The sequence below is a fragment of the Ammospiza caudacuta genome, chromosome 1, assembly GCF_027887145.1.
Source record: "Ammospiza caudacuta isolate bAmmCau1 chromosome 1, bAmmCau1.pri, whole genome shotgun sequence".
In the NCBI taxonomy this organism is placed as follows: Eukaryota; Metazoa; Chordata; class Aves; order Passeriformes; family Passerellidae; genus Ammospiza; species Ammospiza caudacuta.
In genome coordinates, this window is record NC_080593.1 from 128,076,196 (window position 1) to 128,097,350 (window position 21,155).

The following is a 21,155-nucleotide window of genomic DNA, read 5'->3' on the forward strand; positions in this document are numbered from 1 at the left end:
TGTTAGTGAGGAGATCCTGATATCACTGTTTGCAAAAAGGACTCCAAAACTCTAGAAAGCTGTTGTAGAGTCAAAGACACATAATTACGGGTTTGTAGACATGAAACAGTAAAGGAGATTAGTTCCTGGAGTCCTCACAAAAGTGTAGTTAACACATATGTTTGGTTTCCCCCTCTTGTACTTTGAAATCTCTCTCCTTGGCATTAAAACTTGGGAGATCTCTTGGGTGCTGGTACAATTCTTATTTCTGCATCAGAAAATTGCAAGCACATACTCTAAAGATAGTACTAGAACAAAAAGGCTCACTTTTAGCTGTCTAGGGTACACAACATGTCACATGAAACACGAGTGGATACAGGGACATCTTGGAGAGCTCCAGTTGACACTGAACACACTTGACTGAAATAAATTATGACATCAGTTGTGAAAGGTTTTACAGAAAAGTTTCTTTGTGTAAGTAGATTGGGGAAAATAAAGACCATAAACCACATATACACATGCCTTTTTTTGGCATTCTTTTCCTTAGCATCCACTCCAAACCTGCTTGGATACCACTGACACTGAGCTAGACTGACCTTCACTGACAGTTCTTAGATCTGTGTTAATTAGTTGACAGGTCACATCTTTGTAATTCTTACACTATGACAACACTGAAAGATGCTGGTGTTCTGCATAGCACAATGGAATCTCACACACTGTAACCCCATCATGACATTATAATAAATAAATATTTTGCATCAGAAAATACTCATATCATAGAATGAAAAAATAGCTTGGATTGGAAGGGACCTTAAAGAACATTTAGTTCCAACCTTTCTGCCATGAGCAAGGACACTAGACCAGGTTGCTCAGAGTTCCATCCAACCTTGAGCATTTCCAGGGATGGGGCAGCCACAGTTTCTCTGGGCAATCTGTGTCAGTATCTCACCACCCTCATAGTAAAAAATTTCTTCCTAATAACTAATATAGAACTACTATCTTTCAGTTTGAAGACATCCCTCCTTGTGTCACTATAGCCCCTTGTAAAAATTCTCTCTTTTCTTGTAGGCTCCCTTCAGGTATTGGAAGGCTGCAATTAGGTCACCCCAAAGCCTTCTCTCTTCTAGACTGAATAATTCCAATTCTCTTGGGGTTTCCTGAAAAAGTGCTCCATCCCTCTAATCATCTTGGTGGCCTCCTCTGGACTCACTCCAACAGGTCCATGTCTTTCCTGTGCTGGGGACCCCACAGCATTCCAGGTGGTTCTCCTGAGAGCAGAGTAGAGGGATAAAATTGCCTCTGTTGCCCTGCTGCCCATGCTGCTTTTGATGCAGCCCAGGACATGTTTCTGGGCTACAAGTGCACATTGCTGTTGGATGTCCAGCCTCTCATCTGCCAGCACCCCCAAGCCCTTCTTGGCAGGACTGCTCTCATATTGGTACTGCCAATCCAGGAGGCACATTGCACTTGGTCTTGTTAAATCCCACGAGATTCCCATGTGCCCGCTTATTGAGCTTGTTCAAGTCCCTTTGGATGGATCCCATCCTTTAGGTGTGTCAGCTGCATCACTCAGCTTGGTATCTTCCGCAAAATTGCTGAGGATTAACTCAATTCCCACTGGAATGTGATTTTAAAAAATCTTTGTAATTTATACTAGTGATTAAACTAATGTAGTGCTACTATTCTACACTAGAAAAATATAAAAAGTGTAGCACAGGGATTACAGAAATATCTGAGAACTTGGGAAATTCAGGACACAGTGTCATATGACCCTTTTGATTTCAGGCAAGTCATTTATCCCCTTTGTAAGCCAGTCTTCAGTATGGAAACTGATGATACTGATCCTTCTCTGCTCCAGAGGAATATTATACAATAAATGCAGTAAAAAATTCTGAGGTCTCAGGATGGTATGGCAAACACCGTATAGTCAGACTTCACTTGTCTATGCTTAGACAGTTCAGGCCATGGATGAAAAAACCAGCTTGGATCTAACACGGCATATTAGCTCAGGCACAGTGCCACATGAATGCAGCTCTGCTCTTCCTAAGGCCAGCTCTGCTGTGGAAAGAGTACATCTGCTTTTGTGAGAACCTAGCTGGCTCCATCCCGAGGCAGCTCAGGTATTTCAGCACCAGAATTATCGGCGTGGGGTTTGGGGGGAGGGGGCAAGAAGGAGGAGCAGAAACACCCAGCACAGACCCAGCCTCGATCCTGGATCTAGCTGGGTTTATTAGACCTGGCTTTGCACCAGCCGTACCAGATCCACGCTGCCTCCCAGCTTTTGCACCTGCTCCGCAGAGCCCCAGGTCCTACGGGGCTCATTAGGTCAGGCACAACGGGATGGGAACCACGAGCAAAGAGTCACGGTCTGTCCACACCTGGCTGGGGAACCGGCTGTGAGTGAGGAGCAGAGAAATAAATGGTACAGTGTAGTGGATGTTATGAGGAATTAACAGATCTTCTTGTATCAAAACTAAATTAACTTGGAAAATCTTGGTTTCCCTCATTTCAGCCTTCCTTATCTGTACTATTGGGATTCCCATTTTACTAACTTTACAATACCTTTGCCAAGTAGAGATTTGGCTAGAAACAAGTACAAATCACTTACTGAAGTCATACTTTAGGACTTCCAGAGCTGTCTTGGCGAGACAATGAAAGTGGTGTTTCAAGGAAGAGACTTCGAAATGTGTGAGATCAGACTTAACGAAGTCAGAAACAAGGAGGGGTGGGCAGAATAAATCAATCAAGGTCTTAAATCCGGGTTTGAAACACATAGTTAGCAAGAAGTAAAGAAAAGGGAAAGGAAAAATAAAAAAAAAGAGAGAAAGAGCAGTGCGAGAAGTGAGGAGGACTAGGTTTCCCCAGGCTGTGAGCAGGGCAGAGAAAGAGAAAGGACGAGGAGGCTTTGCGGGCAGAGGAGAAGCCCGCCGAGGAAGAGCCTGCAGGCGAAAGCATCAGCGGCTCTGGGGCCGGCCGGCGTTAGGGCCCGGCGGAGGCGGGGGCGCGGGCCGGGCGGCGCCAGGGCCGTGCGGCGGGAGGGCCGGGCCGGCACCACCCACGTACCGGGCCCCGCGCCGCCGCCGCGCATCCCCGCGGAGCCCGCACGGCCCCGCCGCGCCGCATAAAGGGAGCGGGCGGCGGGGGGGGGCCCGGCGCGGACACCGCCTGCATGTGCCCGGGAGCCCCCGCCGCCCGCCCCGCCGAGCCCGCCCGGGGCTGCCCCGCGGCGCGGAGCCGCGCTCGGGAGCCGGCGGCGGGACGGGGCGGCCGCGGGAGGCAGGGGGGACGGCTTCGCCCCGCCGTGCCGCGACCCGAGCGCGTGTGGGCGGGGAGCGCCCCGCGCCGGGATAAATAGCGCTGTGCCCGGCTGACAGCCCGTCCCGGGGAGCGCGGGGCCGACGGCAGCGCTCGCCCTCCGCCGTGGGACGGGCTTGGGGCTCTCGGTGACTCCGCTCCGCGGTCCCGCTCCTGCCCCGACACTGGCTGTGATTTTTCTCTGTCTGTCTGTTTGTTTTTGGGGCGAGCCAGAGCAGTGGAGGACCAAGAGAGCCCGGGTCCAGGCTTTTCACCTCTCTCTCCCCGCAGCACAGGGGAGATGCTGGAAGCGGCGGTGAGTTCGCAGCGCCCGAGAAGGGCGGCGAGAAGCGTGTAAACTCCTGCGGTCCCCAGCGGCAGCCGCTGCCCCGCGACCCTCCGCCGGCCCCTCCTCGCCCCGCACGCCGCCGGCCTCGCCGCCCCTCGCTGCCGCCGGAGGAGGCTGCCCACCCAGCGGCCCAGGATGCAGTTTCGCCTCTTCTCCTTTGCCTTGGTCATCCTGAACTGCATGGATTACGGCCACTGCCAGCCCGGCCGCTGGAGACGCAGCAAAAGAGGTGAGCGAGTGGCGCCGGCGGCTCAGCCGGGACGCCGGCCGGGGCAGCCGCGGGGCAGGGCCGCTCCCCGGCAGGTGAGCCGCGCTCCGGCTCCGCGGCTCCGGGCGGGCACGTGGGGCGGTGGCGGGGCCGAGCCGGGGCGCGGGGCCGCGCCCGCCCGGCCACCGCTCCGCGGGGCTGCTCGCCGCCGTCCTGTGCGGAGGGCGAGCCGGGAGCGGGAGGAGCGGCGTGGACGCGAGCTCCGATGGGAGGGACCGGCCGGAGCCCGGGGCAGCCGGGGACGGGAGTGCCGAGCTGTAGGCGCGCTGCCCCCGGCCCCCGCGGCGTGTCCTCCCCCGGGGCCGGTGGAGCCGGGGTCTCGCTGGGAGCTGCCCGAGGCGGGCAGGGCGCATCGCTCATGTCGCCGTCGCTCCTGGTCCAGCGGCTCGCGGCTGCCGGGGATCGCTGTTAGCCCGCGCAGTTAGAGTGGCGTGTCCACGGGACGGACTTGGAAGCTGCTTTCCGTGGACGTTTCCGAGGCAGAGAGGCGGCTTCTCCCCTCCATCCTCCGGTACCGCCGTGCCCTTCCCGCGGGGCTTGGGGAGCGCTGCGCCGTGCCCAGCGCCCGGGGCAGTGCTGTGCCGCCAGCTCCGCTGAAAACGTGCGGATCCCTTTGAGGAAAAGACATAAACGGTGCGTTGGGGCTCCATCGGTTTCCCTAAACGCTGATGTCGGGATGCCGGAGCTCCGAGCCGGAGCGGTGCAATATGCCAGTACAGCTCCCGTGTGGACGGAGAGGTTACTGCAGCGCCTTCCGGCTGGCAGCCTGGCCGAGGGGCTTCGGCTGTTGCTTTTTTACTTTTTTTTTTTTTTTTTTTTTTTTTTTTTTTTTTTGAGTGGTGGGGAGGTTCACCTTTTATAAAATGTTTCATTATCCACATATTATGAATTAATATTTTCTGTCCCTTTTGCTGTTATTTTCTTGGCCATGCATCCTCTTCACATTTCTAAAGTTCGCTGAAAATCAGGTAGCTCAAGCTGCTGAGAAATTTCTGAAAGAATTGCACTTTTAGTGGTATTATTTGGAAGGGGAGGGACTTAACATCTCCAGTGTTAAGCTGCTACAAATTGTAATAAAACTGTGTGAAGAAAATAGTTTGTGCTTTTGTGTGTATGTCTCTTTCAGAGTAGGTGCAAATAAAATTGTAAGGCATTTTGGTTTTGATGATTTCCAGAGTTTAATTTATGTGTGTGTGTGGCTAAAACGATAGCAGTCCTTTAAAGTGACCAGACTATCTGTGCTAACAAAGGGTATACTGTGTCTTTAATTAAATGTGGAACTACTTAGAGTGCTGGCTAGACAGCGGAGGGTGATAGTGGTATTTCTGCTTTACAACAGAGCTTAAGGGCTGCATTGTGGGAGTACTGAAATGAATAGACATCTAACTCAAGTTGTGTGAATTGTCTTCTTACAAAAACTTAAGCTGGTTTTAATTGATCTCATGTTCACTGATTGATCCTAGACCAATTGTTGTGCTTGTTGAACAGTTGGCTTTTTCAAAGGAGATTGATTTAAATTAGTTTTTAGTTTAATTATTGGATAAATACGATCAGTATTGACAGTTGACTTACTGGCTGTATTTTGTGCCATCACCTATGGGTTTTGTTTTGGGCTTTGAAGAATGCAGTCTTTTTCAGTTAATAAGTATAAAGAAGTAAGCATAGCTAGTTCTAAGCACTGAAAGCACAATCTAAGAATGTATTCAAATTATAATAGGTATTTGTCATGACACATCCAGTCTGAAGTAATGCTTTCGTACATGACTCAAAATTCCAATAATTTCACAATTTTTCCGTATCCCATCTGCAAATAATCAGGCAGTCACTGTGGGGTACTGGCAGTTAAAAGTTCTCTGGCATTCTGTTTTGTCTGTTACATGATCTCAGATGCTCCATAATATCGTTTTCTTAATGAAATACAATTTTTGGCATAGATTAAGTCTTGTGTGTGGTAGGAATCAATTACATTCCGTCTGGAATTATGGGCAAATATCATGTGTAGCTGATTTTTTTAAAGCAGCTAAATGTACAATAAAGTTTAAGTGTATCTGCCTGTATTGGCGTTTGCTTGGATTTGTTGCTGGTGTAGAATACTCTAGTAAAGAAGACTTAAGTAAAATTGGGGAGATGTTCCCAGAATTCCTCATTTTCCATCTGCAACCCTTTCCCAAATCAAGGCTTGCAACATTGCAGTAGAAGCAGAACGATAAAATAAGGTTTAGAAAGTGGTTCCTACCTTGCACTGATTTGCGTTTTGCTAGTTAATGTCACTTCACTAATTTTTTTCTGATAAATACGTAATAATCAACATTCTTTACTTATTCCACTGCTGCTCTTAGTTACTTTTTCAGCTCATTAGAATATTGCTTTGCATAGTTGGTCAGAACAGAACCTTACTTTCCTTAAAACACCTCACCAAATTCTCCCTCTGGAAGTTGCTGCCCTGAGCAGAATTGAGGCCTTTTTGCCTTTCCTGCAGGAGATATTTGAAAAGCCATTTAAGAGTTGCCTAGCTGAAAGCTGGGTGGTGTAATATCACAGCTGGTTTAGCCTAATCTTTCCTTTTCTTCTTGAATTGTATAACTTGGCTTTTTGTTTCTCTTGTAAGCCTTCTTCAATGAAAATTTATATTTATTTTTCAGATTTCTCTTTAGCAATCATTATAAGATGGGCAGCTTCATGTCTTAGCATTTCACTGAATATCACAGGGTACATGAAAGACCAGTGTGTTTTCCCCTTTGAGATGTAATGAAAACAACTTTTCCAAAGAGTACCACAGGGTAAAATGGGGGTGCATGGGAATGGAGACTCTCAGGGAGGCATGATGGTATTCTGCAAAAGTTTTGACAGAAGAGAATATAGGGATCATTATAAACAGCCGCCAAGCACCAGATCCTAACAAAATTCCCCAAGGGGAAAAAAGTCAATATGATAGTAGTCAGTGCCTGCATTGATGGGGAAACTCAGGAGTCCACAGAGAGGCTCTCTACAGTTCATAAGACCAATGTTGGAGTAATAAAAAATGCGAATGGGACACATTCACACAGTTAAACCAGAAGTTGTTTATATCCAAGTACTCAAAACCCGTGGCTGTAAAACCACAGTATCCAAGTACTCAAAACCTGTGTCTTTCCCTTCAGGTCCTATTCATGGAGTGTCATGAGGGCTAAGGTGAATACTTATCTCCTATGTGCTTACACTCTGTGTTAGAGGTACATAAAAGAGGTACACCTGTGGCCATGAGTGACTAAGGAGTGACAGTGGTGATGGCAAAATATACACAGGTGGAAACAGGACGAGTGCCTGGGGCAGGAAATTTCCTAAGTGTTTCTCAGACCTCAATACAGCTTTGTGCACAGCATTTATTGAAGAATATGAATATATGGAGGGGCACATTCACTGGGTTGAAAATATGTCAATTAAATTTTTATCATCTTAATAGAAGATGGGAATCCTGACTACAAACCTGTTATTATTATAGGAAATTGTTACATGGATTTTCAACTAGAAGAAAAACCTGCTTGGATATTGGGGATTGTGATTTAGCTTTCCTATCAAGGTATTTACCTGGGATAATCTTGGAACCTGTCTCAGCTGGATTGTATGGTCAAGCTTTGGGAAAGATAGATGATTTAAGCATTAGAGAAAAAGAAAACTCTGTTGGATAAACTTGACTGAAATAAATACCGTATCTACTTTTACAAGCACTGTACTAGCTCCTAAAGAGAAATTTATCTCAAAAATGTCATACTACATGACTTTTAGTGTCTAGCATTATCCAGATATCCTAGCTGTTATTAGCTATCTCCTCTCTTTGAGGTTGAAACATGTTTTATGTTTGAAGGACAGTTAATGTTTTTATCTCCAGGTTAAGACTTAAAATTCTATGTGGAAGCAGTACTTTGAGATACTTTTTTTCCTCAGGTGTGACATTAAGCAGTTGTAACAGAACCTGTGAAAGAACTGAGTTGTGCTAACACAAGTGGTAATTTACCAGGCTCTCATGGTCTGGAGAAATGCTTTGGAACATAGCTTCTGTTCCTCAGGCCTGTACTTAGGATAGTTACTGATCATTCTTTATACATACATTGTTACTACAGCAATAGAATATCCAAACCCTGTAACCATTGAAAAGTTACAACTTTCAAACCTTTGGCTATTTACACTTATTACTGTCTTAAACTGACGGAAATCAAAATTTCTGTGTGAATGACTGAATACTAAACTAGCTAATGATGCAGTCAGTGTTACTGAGGATAAGCAATGCTCAAACAGATTGTGAAGATTTGCAGGAGAATGCTCAAAGCACCAAGAGCAGGATTCACTGTCAAAATAGACATCTAAGGTTAGGGTGTTTGATTCAGCTTCCCAAAGTTGGTTTTTAGTGCTGCTTATAATATTTAAAACATCTCCTTCTGGGCTTGGTATGTACGTGACTCTCTTTAGCCAGCAGAGGCTGGGCAGAATATCTTGGGGCAGGTCCTGTGCATTTGGCACCTTTAGGTGTCCCAAGACCTGTTACTGGGGGAGCTAGAATTGGGGAACATGTTCTGGCACAGTGTTGGGCTGTGTGTGCTTTTCCTTGCCTGCATCCACCCCTTTAGGTCCCATTATGGGTCACTTGGGTTTAGGATGCTGGGCTAGATGGGTGTGCCTGATCAGACCTTGAGGTCTGTGTCCATGCTTTTGTGCTAAAACCTGCTGTAAGATTTACACTATGATAAAGAACTTAGATTTGTATGCTTGATAAACTTGTCTTAACTGTATATTTTCCCCTTTTAGGGGATGGAGGGGATTTTATAAGGCTTGGATGAAAACTCTCACTAAAGCAGCTCAAAATGCATGACAGATACTGAAAGGGAGTTTTTACACTAATATGGGGACATTATGATGATAAAAGCAAGAATGCAGTTTCTCAATTCAATGTGTCATTTACAATATACAGGCCAGCATAATTACTATGTTAAAGTATGTTAGCATTGTGTTGTTTACATAAGCTGCCTTTAAAATATGGAAAATATGAAATTATTTAAAAGGTAGAAAGTGGAAGAGGTGTTTGTGATTAAAATTCAAAGAATAAAGATATAAAGGGCTGTTTTCTTTGTTGGGTTTTGTCTTTCTCTTGCTCTTTCTGCCAAGACTCTGACTACCCCATGGAGGCCTGCATTTAATTTCTGATAATCTAGCTGTTTTTTAATACCAAAACCTTAAGCTAACTAGAGGGACTGTCTAGTCAAACCTGCAAATCATCACAGGCTGAAAACATTGCCCAACTTACCATATCTCCAACTTGAAAGCTTATAACTTACCATAACATCCTTTCCAAAAATGCATCCTTGATTTTGAATTCTGGGGAGGGATTCGTGTGACTACAGGTAACTATCTGGAACATGAATGTCTATGTGTTCTTTTATGATTGATCTACTTGGTGCAGTCCATCAAACCATTGGTACAATTTAACTCATCCCATGGTAGATGCCTGCCTTTGATCAGATAAAGCATACCCCTAACTAAATAAATATAAAGTTACTTAATTACCTTTATCTGTAATTGAAGTGTGGTTCAGCTGTATATGTCTTTAGTGTTAGCCCCTGTACTAAATTGAAATCAGCCTTTAATGAGAAAGGATCCACTACCTATATTAAAATTAAATGTTGGTGCAGCTCTTAACTTTAACAGATACAGTCCCTGAAAGTTCTTGTCTCTCCTGTGTTAGAGATTGATTTAGTTTCAGGTATTTTTTAATAAATTCAGTTCCTCAAGCATGCCTTTTCTTTTCACCTCAAAGTTTTGTTCAGGCACAGTTGGAGAACCTTCTGTATTTGTCTAGGCTCCAAGTGTTTGCTAATCCTTTTCTTAGTGAAGAGCATGACTTCGTAAGTATTGGCTGTTGGTAAGGCACAAATGTAACAGCTTGATCCTTTCATCATGGACTGCTTTAGAAACTGAAATTAGGTGCTGCCATGGTTTGTATACTCGTTGTATTTGTAGTAATGCAGATGTAATGCTTTGGTGTCAGTGTGGTGCTGCAAAGCAATTTTGTGCAAGAGGAGTAAATCTATCACTTTTTGGGACAGCAGTGGTGGGTTTAAACCTGTTCCCAAGTTATTTTTGGCGTAGAAGATGGAATAGACTTGGTATCACATTTTGATACTTGGATTCTAACAAATACATCTTAGGAAGGGAGGTGTTGAAGTGTCACTTGGATCCTGCTGCTGGTGAGCACCACAGGGCAGATGCAGAGCTCTCTTTCCTGCCTACTCGATGGCTTTGTCCAGGCAGCTCCACCCATGATGACCACTTACTGGTCAGACTTCAGTGTTACACTTGTTGAGTTTTGCATATCTGTGGGCAGTGAGGTCCCTTGTAAGTATGACTTGAATTCCAGCTGTGCCACTTTACTCTCTCTGTGTGGGGTTCCTGTCAATTTCTGCTAATACTTTTCGAAACTCTGAGGAGAAATGAAGTTGAAATGGATCAGGGTGGTGGTCTCTGCTCTGTTTGCCCCAAAAAGGCAGATGGTGATACAGCACAGTGTAAAGCACAGGAAAGGCAAGAGTGAAAGCATAAGTTTGCCAATTCTCTAATGTCACTTTTCTGATGAAGTTGCTGCAGTGGAGGGGGTGGGTGGGAGGGAGGAATTAAAATAAATTGGTATTTATACATAATACTATTTCAAAATACCTAATTGGTGTGAAACCTCTGCTCTGAACATGGAATGGAGATGACAAGTGTAACTCCTGTGAAATGATGGAATATGATATTTTCCTCTGTAGATTTTCCTCTGAGCCTAAAAGGATTTGAGACTTTAGTTGTATGTCCTTACTTTGGGATTTCTATGCCTTAGCACTTTGATTTCAAAGAGCTGCACACATCTCTGACCTTTGTCTGTCAAATTGTGGTCCATGGAGAAGCTGCTAGCATCTTCTCGATGTGTAGAGATGACACTGTCTCATCCTTGTGTTTCCACCTAAATACCCTTGAATGAAACACTCCAGTGAACTTGTATAGCTCTGCTTTAATCTTATCCTATCTTGATGCAAGTGCTTGTTACTTAAATTCGAATTTAAGCTGAAAGTTTTTTTTTAGTGGACAGCATATGAAAGATTGGCAGTTAAATTTTCTGAAATTTCCTCTTGTTTGTGGACTTGAATGTGCAAAAGGATATAAAAGAAGGAATGGAACTATAGTGTGGGGAAGAGATTAATTTTTATGGGAAAGCAGAGAAGCAATTAGTATTTAAGGTACCTTGATTATCTGATCAATGGGTGGTTTTTAAGATCTGGTGAGAAGTACAAAAACCCTTCATGCTCTTTGTTTCAGTAATTAATCTGTTATGTATTTCTTTTTGAAATACAGATTTCAGTAGAGCCAAGTACTTGATGTATCTCTAAGATTTTGTCCTTCTTTGAGGAAATGTTGTCTCCATTCCTTCCTTTTTTGTTGATATTATGGGATGGCTATAAGACTGTAACTAGGGAAATGTAAGGAATTGCAAGTTACAGAATATTTAGAAGAGTTGTGCAGTTCTGTAATTTTGTTTCAAACACCACCCTCCCCGCCCCTCACACTTTCAGGGGAGTTGTGTGTGATTTGATAAGGATAATGGCAAATCTCATGTACAATTAGCATATATCCAAAAATGAAAGTACTTTTACTGTGATTTTCTGCTTGTAAAAATATTTTTTCTCTGTGGGATTTACATCTAAAAAGAATCAAAAGCACATGGTTTAAGGACTGAGTATGAAATTTACCTTGCAAAAAATTTTATCTATTTTTTTTTTGTGAGTATGGTCAAGATTTTCTCCATTGTGATGAAAACTGAACCCAAACATGGATGTAATGAGGTGGAGGAAGGGATTTGAAGATAAATAATGTTTGTGATGTTGGCTTTTAAGGTTTTTTTTTTGATCACTGGACAGTTGCATGAGCACTAACTGCAAAGCAGACCATGTGCAGCAATGAAGACAGTGTTTGTGCCTTTTTATCTTGGAAGACTTGCACTGCTTTTACACTGCAAAGGGACAAATGTATTTGCGCAGTGCTGCCATAAAATAAAAACTTCCTGATCCAAGCACATTATTTTCTTTTTTGAGTTGAAATGCTGGCTGAAATATGTTGCACCCAAACATACGCTCTGCAGTAATGTATGGTCTTCTCAGCGTATGGTTGCCACCTTTGGAATACCAAAAAAACCCCAAACTGGCCACATCAGACAAATGGCTGTTGTGCATGCACAGATTCATCTGCACGTGTATAGCAGCACTGACAACACCCATCACATCCATACCAAAACATTATGGGCAAGATGGAAACAACTGAAACAGCAGCTGTGCTTATTAAAGATAGATGTTACTGATTTGCCCTTCTTTCTGGAATTACTCAAAAATTTTGGTAGATACCTTCCAACTTAGACAGTGTTTCCACTGCCAAGCATGTGGCTGTGACTCTTTTGAATGGGCACTGAAGTTCCATCATCTTTTGCTTTATCTATATTGAGGTGGTACTTGATCATCCCAGCTGAGCTGAGGCCCTGCAGTGCTGACATGACAGACTCTGAACTAAGGTCACCAGAGCAGAAATCAGAAATCTGCCTGGATTCCCTTCCCATAGCAGGCATGTTCTTGGTCCCTTCATGTGAGCTAGTTCAGACTTGGTTCACATCTCATTTTACACAATGCACACTAATAATGTGATGGGCACGGGTTCAGTTTTGACTCAGCAAGAGTAACTGTAAGCTGGCACAATCACTTTGCACATGAGGTTCTGTTCACAGCACAACACCGCAGCTGCTGGTTTCAGTTTTAATAAAGCTTTTAGCAATTATTGTACAGTACTTACAACCAGCCTCTGATCTGAGATGTTTCAGTCTTGCAAGAAACCTAAACCTAAAGAGCGTTTCAGAGAGCATTTGCTTATTTATTAGTTAGCATCAGGTTATGTGTTTTATTTTCACTGGGGACATTCTCAGGAGGGGATTCTACCTCTAAATTTGCTCTCCTATCTCCTCCAAAATGGTCAGCGTTCTCTCCCCTACTTTGTTGAGTGCAGGGAAAGCTGACTCTCTGAGGGACATCTGAGGGAAGGCACCTTTTGGAGTAGGGTAGCTGTGTGCCTTTGCTGTTGTGATGTACTCCTGTGGCAGCAGGACAGTTCTTCAGCTTAAGTTTCTTTCCTGGGCCATGCAAAATATGCCTGGCCTGCATGCATCTGTCTTGGTCTTTTTTAAGTTGTTCAGCAAATAATGATTGTACGTGCATACAGTCATTATTATACATTATATGTTTGGTTTTACCTGACATGGTTCAGTGTTGGGAATTCTGCCTCCCTGCTAAGAGGGTACCTTGAGAATGTCAGAATCAACTCTATCTGTTTTGTTTGTCTTCCTACCTGTAAAGCTTGTGGCTCATATGTTCATATGTATGTTCATATGCATACTCATCATATATATATACATCCATGAAAATGGTAACAGAAGATAAATTCTTCCTTTCTGTAAATGCTAAGCAGCTTTCCAGTGTGAAATCTTATGGCAGTAGGGATGTAAATAATGTCAGTATCTAATTGAAGTGGTGCTTCTAGACAGGTGCTTTAGTTTCCAGCTCTATTTCTTACAGAACTATTGCAATATGCTGGAATGCAGCATCTTTGCTGATGCTGAGCTGACGCTGGGTCATGATTTCTCTTTTTAGCTATAATGGAACTGCAGAATTCCAAGTAGTTATCATAATTCTTTTATTAGTTGCAGAGTTTGCTGAATTTTGTCTGTGGCCTTCAAAGTTGTTTTGGAATTTAGTTTTAGGAAATGCTTATGGCTGTAGTTAGGAATTAAAATGAGAGGGATCTCCAATATTTTTTGTAGTGTTTAAAGTTACTTTTTTTGGTTTTCTGTAAAGCTTACTTTGATTCCACTTTACTCTGTTTTTTTGCTTGGTTGTTTTTTTTTTTTTTTTTTTTTTTTGTTGGTTTCGGTTTTTTAATGGAGATTCTTATAGAAGTAGCAACTATGATTTTCTTTGATGCAAAATGTGTGGTGTGAAACTGAGAAGAAAATCTGCAAAATCTTATGTTTCGGTGAACAGAACTTGTAGACCACCTAGTCTAGTGTTGTACAGATGTGAAGTAGTAAAAATATATATACTCCTTTTGAAGGATTCAGGTAAATAAAACTGACACATGGAGAAGAAGAAGAGGCATACAATAACCTTTTTTATTAGTGGACAAAGCTGGGCATCTGATCTGTAGTTTTGATTCTCAGATTCATCCATATCCCCTGGATTATTTAGCCCCTCTGTGCTGAGGGCATGTACTTGCACAAAAAATAAGTATTTTCTCTATTTCAGATTAGTGTTCATCCTCATCCATATCTCTTTGAGCAAGAAAGACCATTTTTTCTGTTATTGTTCTGCATTTGTGCTGTGTATGCTCTATCCATCTCTTGCAACCCAAGACAAAGACTTGTGTATTATATCAGAGGGAATCTAGTTTTGCTCAGCTTTGAGTACAAGAAGAGGATTATACTGTCTGTTCTTCTGCTAAAAATGTCTTGTTAATTGCATCTTGTGCCAGCAGTATTCTGGAAAATACCCCCAGCCCAGGGGATATCAACAAGCTGGAGAAATCAAAAGAAACCTCCCGAAGTTCTACAAGACATTCAAAGCCCTGCACCTGGGAAAGAGCAGCCCCAGACATGACTGGAGGCTGGGGGGCAATCGGCAGGAAGGGCTCTGGGGGACATGGTGGGTGCTGTGCTGAGCGTGAGCCAGCAATGTTCCCCTGCTGCAAGGAAGGCTCCTGGAGTTCTGGATTGCCAGCAGGGCATCATTCCCCCTTAGTCAGCTATGGTGACTATTTTGTAACCCCAGGACTCCATTTCCACACCTATGAGACGCCCATCACTTCAAAGGGAAAACACTCTGAGCACTCTAAAACACTATCACAAAACAGAAGAACACATGATTTTCGAAGTCAGCCCTTCTCTGGGCTCCTCAGCACTAGAGAGAGTTCAACAAAAGAACACGAAGATGATTATTGGACTGGAGCATCTCTCCTGTGAAGAAAGGTTGAGAGAGCTGGGACTGTTCAAAGGGGTTCTGGTTCTCATCAATGTAGCTGAATGGGAGGGTGCAATTAGGTCAGGGCCAGGCTCTTACCTGGTGCTCAGTGACAGAACAAGAAACAATGAGCACAAACTGAAACACAGAAGGTACCCTCTGAACATCAGGAAAGACTTTTTTACAGTGAGGGTCACTGAGGACTGATATGTGTTGTCCAGAGAGGTTGTGGAGTCTCTGTCCTTGGAGATACTCAAAAGTCATCCACATGTGGTCCTGGGCAGCTGCATTGGTCTGGCCCTACTTGAATAGGACAATTGGACCAAATGGTTCTTTTCACCTCCAGAAGTTCCTTCCAACGTCAGCCATTCTGTGAAAGATAGTTTGGAAATATATTGGGTACCTGGCTTGAGCCTGCTTTTTTCTTTTTAGTAATAGCCAGCTGTGGAGAGGAAACAGACAATTCATTCCTTTTAGAAATCCTTAGGATAAGTGACAGAATCATACACAGTTGCAATCCCCTTAATGTTGTTGGAATACTAAAATCAACCCAAAGAAGATTCTTAGTATTTAGCAGTAGCACTGGTTGTCATAAAAATGGGATTCTATGTCCTGGTGGTTTTCTATCCCATCAGTTCCTTGCTCCCCCATTTTTCTTCTCTGTTATCTGTAATATTTACAGATAACAAAGAGTGTATTGTGAATGTAATAATTAAGATACTAGACCTAACTCTGGTCTCCCTCATTTTGTTGTAAATCTGGGGATGATGTCAATCTCTCTCAGGCACAGTGGCTATTTCTGAAATGGTGTTTGCTCTGGGATATTGTTGTCAATTTGCTGATGCTATATTTGAGAACTCTTTAATTTAGCTCTTTCATCAGACTCCTGGAAAAAGTGTTGCTGCTTTCAACTTTTATTTCAGTTATTGTAATTAGCAGTGGCATCAATATGTAGGAGTTTATTTCAGCTTTGGAAGAGGCTTTTCTCTAACTGCTTTCCAAGCAGTAACTAAGTGAAACTGCTGCATATTGAGCCTTATGTAACATGAGGCTCATTGGGTAAAATAACATTAGTCTGTGCTACTTAAACACACTCTGGAAGGCTTAAGGAGGAGAGGAAGGAAAATATTTGAAGAGATCAACTGGATGTGGTTGAATACATGTAATGTCACCTGAGAAGGATTAGAATTTGCCAAAGCTTGACCTGAACGAAGACCTCCATTTAGGGCTTGTGTTCCTACCAGATCAACTACAATGGTTTTTCTATGCACAGTTCTCTACCAGCAGAGTAGAGCGAAAGAGTCCAGTGATTTACTTGGCTTCTGTGTCTCAGATGTAGTAAGTTAAAAAAAAAAATTAAAAGGTCTCAGTTTAACATTCCTTCTCCTTATTAGCTGCAGCTGGCTTTTTCTAATTACTAAAGTCAACATTTTTTTCATCTGCATTCTGTTGCTTTTATCTTTGCTGGGAGCTCAGTGTATGCACTCTGGCTGATAAGCAGCTACATGTGTAGTTCATATCCATAGATGTGGACAGCTTCAAAAAATACATGCACTGACACTTCCAATTCCAAGAGAAGACCCAGTGGAGTAGTTGGTAGCAATGGTACCTCATCCACCACGGTATTTGCTTTCTGATTATGTGGTGTTAGCAAACCCAATGACCTTATTCTTAATAACATGATTACTGTGATTGTGTTTTTGAAAAATCATGTGTTCTTCTGTTTTGTGATAGTGTTTTAGAGTGCTCAGAGTGCTTTCCCATGCACCTCTTTGAAGTGATGGGTGTCTCATAGGTGTGGAAATGGAGTCCTGGGGTTACAATATGAAATAAATGAGAATGACAACTGGAGATGCTTAGTAACTCTGAAAAAACAAGTCACAAGTGATATTCTTGTTTTATTCAAGTCTGCTACAGAATTGAGATAGGGGTTGAAAAAATTAAATGACTGTTGTGCCAACATTATGCAGCTAGACAGATGTTCACCACAGCAGGCCCCTACAGCCATTCCTGCTAAATCTGAAGTCTGACTATTGAAAGGTAAAGTAGGTAATACTTCTACATAGCAGTAAAAAATTACAAATTTTAAAATTAAGATTATAGGGTTTTTAGAGGAATTACTTAATCTCATGCTTCTAGATATAGACTTGAGCATCACAGACTGGGAATACTCTTAGTTGGGAGATAAATTTGCCTTTACCAACAGGAGGTTTCTGATACCTTCCTCTAAAGCACTGACTGCTGCTGGAGTGAGCAATGCTTTTGGTCAGTATAAAGATTTCCATGTAAAATTTTTGTTGAAAAGTTTCTTTTTCTATACAAAATGTTAATTGAGTTTATATTTTTGGGGTTCAGCATAGCATGGGCTTGATCTTAAAAATACTTTGAGTCACAGTTGAGTTTGGTCGATATGTACTGAGAAAAAGCACACAATGAAATGCAGTGCTGTGGAGGAATAGCATGTCTCTCAAGAGACTTAGATTGCAATGATTAAATGTCAGAACTATTTAGAGTTAACCTTCTTTTGCATTTGCATCTCATACCACTAAAATATGAAATTGTAACTAAGATTTGACCATTTTGTTTAGCCACAAACAAGGTTATCACTGCTTTTTATATATTTGTTTCCTTTTTTTCATTCATTCTTCATTTGTAACAGAAACACTGTCCTTGTAGTAATCATGTAGAGATCCCCATCATACTCTACTGTGTGGAATAATTTTTCTTTTTTTTATGTATTTTTAGCTAAGATGAAATCTGATTAGTTGAATGCTCTTGATAATATTCAAGTACATCCTAGAGCTTTGCATTTGCTGTTTGATGTTCCATTTTACAGCTTTACTTAAATGCTCTGCAGGGATTGTGGTTTAGTGGTGAGAGCATGAAATTTGAATCCAAGGTGCCTGGTTCTCTTACCAACAGAGCTGGTCAGTGTGTTTAAAACCAGATTCTTCTACCCCACCACCCCATAACAGATTTGCATGTGTGGGTACAAGTTTTTTTCCTCTCTCTGGTTTTTTTTTTTAAATAAATGTTGATCAGCTCAAGCAGGCGCTGCAGGTCTGTCTTTCCCTTCAGTGCCTCAGTACCTCTGGTGTAGAGGGTAGTGTTTTATCACAATGCAGTTTAAATTATATCAGTGATATGCATGGCTAACAGGTCCTAGAGTGTTAATCTCTAGGCATTTATATGGTTATTATGAAGGATAATAAGCACATAAATAAGTTTCCTGCCTCCAAGTTTATTGACTGAACACACTCCAGCATGTAGAACATTGCATTCATGGCAATGATTTGGGCGCTTTAGAAAGTGCTTGCTCTATCTGATATGAAGTCTTTTGTGCTGTCATGTCTATCAGAACTGAGATAGCAAAACCTGTTTGACTCTGCATCAGCGCTCTGCAGGGTGCAGAAACTACTACTGCCTCTCTTCATTACTAGGTAAGTGTCTGAAAGTATTTAATGGGGTTTTATCCTGACATTTAAACTTTCAGATACAAAGGATGGAGCTCTTCAATTGAAGGCAGGTATTTCCAGCAGTCTGATTTAATTGCTATATGAAGAATCTATGTATTCTCAAAAAATCCCCCAAATTATATTTTATTTCCTTCCAAACTGAGGTAACTATGTTATCAGATACCTCAGAACTGGGCTGTGAAATGAAGATATCTCAAAGAGGTCCACAGTTAGAGTTACTATGCTGAACACTTAAATTTACCTTATCTTAAAGTGGAAACATAGCTTTAAAAATTTAAGGTACTCCCAAAATTAAGAAATGTATATTTCTTGTATTAAGAATATAAGGAGATACCATTTTTGTCTTTGCCTCCTCAGGGCTTCCACTCTCTTTTCTTTAATTCTCCAGTCTCTCATTATTCACTTTGCAAATGTAAGCTGTGTAATGTCAGCCAAGTAACTTTTAGTTTTTTAGAAACATACGACATGTCTGGTTTTAAGACAGTATTTGCATTTCCATGGAATCATGGGGAAAAAAAATCAATAGGCCCTTGCCAAATACTAATTCTAATTTCTGCTTGAAATGTACTGAATGGTAAACACTTGGAGTACATAGGTAAATATAATACATTTTTATCTTCTTTATGAGGGAATTCTCATTTCAATTTAAAAAAGCCCAGTAGTCATTAAGTGCCATTTTTCAGGATGACACCCAGCCTGCTGTGATTTAAGTGGATCTGAAATACAGCAGCTAGTACATTTAATTTCATTTTTAATAGTATTCCTGCAAGATGTGGAGATAGCAATATGAATATATCTGAAAAGCAAATATGCTCCATCTGTTCTAGTTCAAGATTTCTAAGTCTGGTCCATCATCTTTGAAGTTTCAGACTCTGGTGCCTGGGGTTGACAACAGGGAGGATGACAGAAGGTTTGGTGGATGTTTTGAATGTGGAGAGTACAAGCAGGGTATAAAGCTCAGGGATGTTGGATTGAATTAAAGTGATGTCCTGCAGCTAAGTGTAGGTTTGTGAGTGTGGAAACATTCAGTTTGAGTTGTATTTTTCATATATCTTTTTCTAAATCAGATACGTTCATATTTTCAGAGTTCTAATTTTTCAATCTAGTGTTTCTCTCCTATGTTTAAAGACACCTATTCTGCTCTTCTACCTTCCCCTTTCTAGTTAAATTGTTTTCTGCTCCTCTTCTCAGCCATGTGTGGCTATGGCAGCATAAATAACATTTATTCTTCCTTCTCTGTTTGTCCAAGTGTCTATGAACTCTTTTGTTTGCCTGCAAATCCAGAATTTTCTCAGAGCATATCACTAAAATTTCCATATTTGTTTGAAATATCACCTTCTTCTCTCCCAACATCTAAAAAGCCTGTCCTTTTTGAGAGTGGTTGCATTGGTTCATTTTTGTCTTGGAATATAACTTCGTAGGAATTTTTGAAGTTTTTAAACTAATAATTTGAGTTTTTTAAGGAGTTCTATGAATTATGGTTTTGCAATGATTGTTTGGTTTTGCTAAATATTCAGAGCAGGATGACTGCAGTGATAAGGAACTCTCTCAGGTGCACAGAAAGTATATTTTAATTTCCTGATTCTCAGCATATGTGACCTTGGTGAAGTTGTTCAGAAAATGTCCTGTATCCACATTTCTTTTTCTGTAAAATGGGACATTTACTCCTTGCATAGTCTTGCAGCAGCTCTACAGTGGTGAAGACTCTGCACATCTGAGAAATAAATTAAATTCTGTTGTCTAGTATTTTGGTTTTGCTTGCATTCTGCTACATGCTTTTTTTTGTTCGCATATTTATGACTTGGAAGATCTTTTCCTCAGCACTCCGTGTTTTCTTCTTTTAGTGCTTTTGTCTGGCATGTTCTTTGGAAGCTTTCTTCCTAGAAGCACCACAATGGTCAGAATCTCACGCTCAGACTTTAGTGCATAGTATTTCAATTTGCTTAAATTAAACAAAGTAAGTTTCTTAGGGCAAAGATATAGGGAGAATTCCGGCCCTGTGAGATGAATTGCTCGTCTTATGCTGACCTGGGTGGAATGAGAATATCACCATTGGTTTACAAGTGTCGGATGAAATGTTACAACCATTGGATGTGTTTGCTTATCCAGTGCTTTTCCTGGGTTCTGGTAGGACTGTTCTCCTTTGCTAATTTGCCCAGTAGTTTTCACATTTTTTATAGATTATAGATTACCTTAGGCTTAGGTGCCTTAGGTGTAGCTGAAGTGAGCTGGAAAACAGGCTATTTCCAGTGCAGAGGCAAGCTTGTTACTAATGCTCAATAAAAATAAGAGAATGGGATTTCCTTCAAGTTTCTGAATTTTATTTATTCAGTTTAGACTTAGCATGTAAAATCTTATGGGCATGAATGAGATTAGGTAACACACGCTCTAGTTAGCATTGTTTCAGACTTGGCAATAAACAAACTTTGCTCTTTTCCGCCTTTCAGTAGATAAATGCTTCATATTTTATTAGACCAATTTGGCTCCTGACATGAACTGTAAGCCTGTTAAGCCTGTAATATAGTGATTAAAACTGGAAAAATACAGGATGCAAATATGTTCTTCATTATGCACTTTAATGCCAACCAGATATGTAGTGTGCAGCCTAGAACATGATATTTGGAGTGTACTAAGCAACTAGCAAATTGTTGACAAGGCTCATCTGCTGTTGGTTTGTGTTGGGGTTAAGAGCAAAAGACCTTAAGAAATTTCAACTGTTTGATGTTAGATGTTGA

General features: G+C 41.9%; 1 protein-coding gene across 2 annotated transcripts in view; it reads left to right on the plus strand.

Annotated features, from left to right (window-relative positions):
• Positions 1-3,757: 3,757 nt before the first annotated feature.
• Positions 3,758-21,155, plus strand: part of RSPO2 (R-spondin 2) — a 102,294-nt gene continuing 84,896 nt past the window's right edge. For both annotated transcript variants that reach the window (XM_058815466.1, XM_058815475.1), the window contains exon 1: positions 3,758-3,851. In XM_058815466.1, the coding sequence (XP_058671449.1) occupies positions 3,758-3,851 (94 nt within the window). The remainder of the gene's footprint in view (positions 3,852-21,155) is intronic.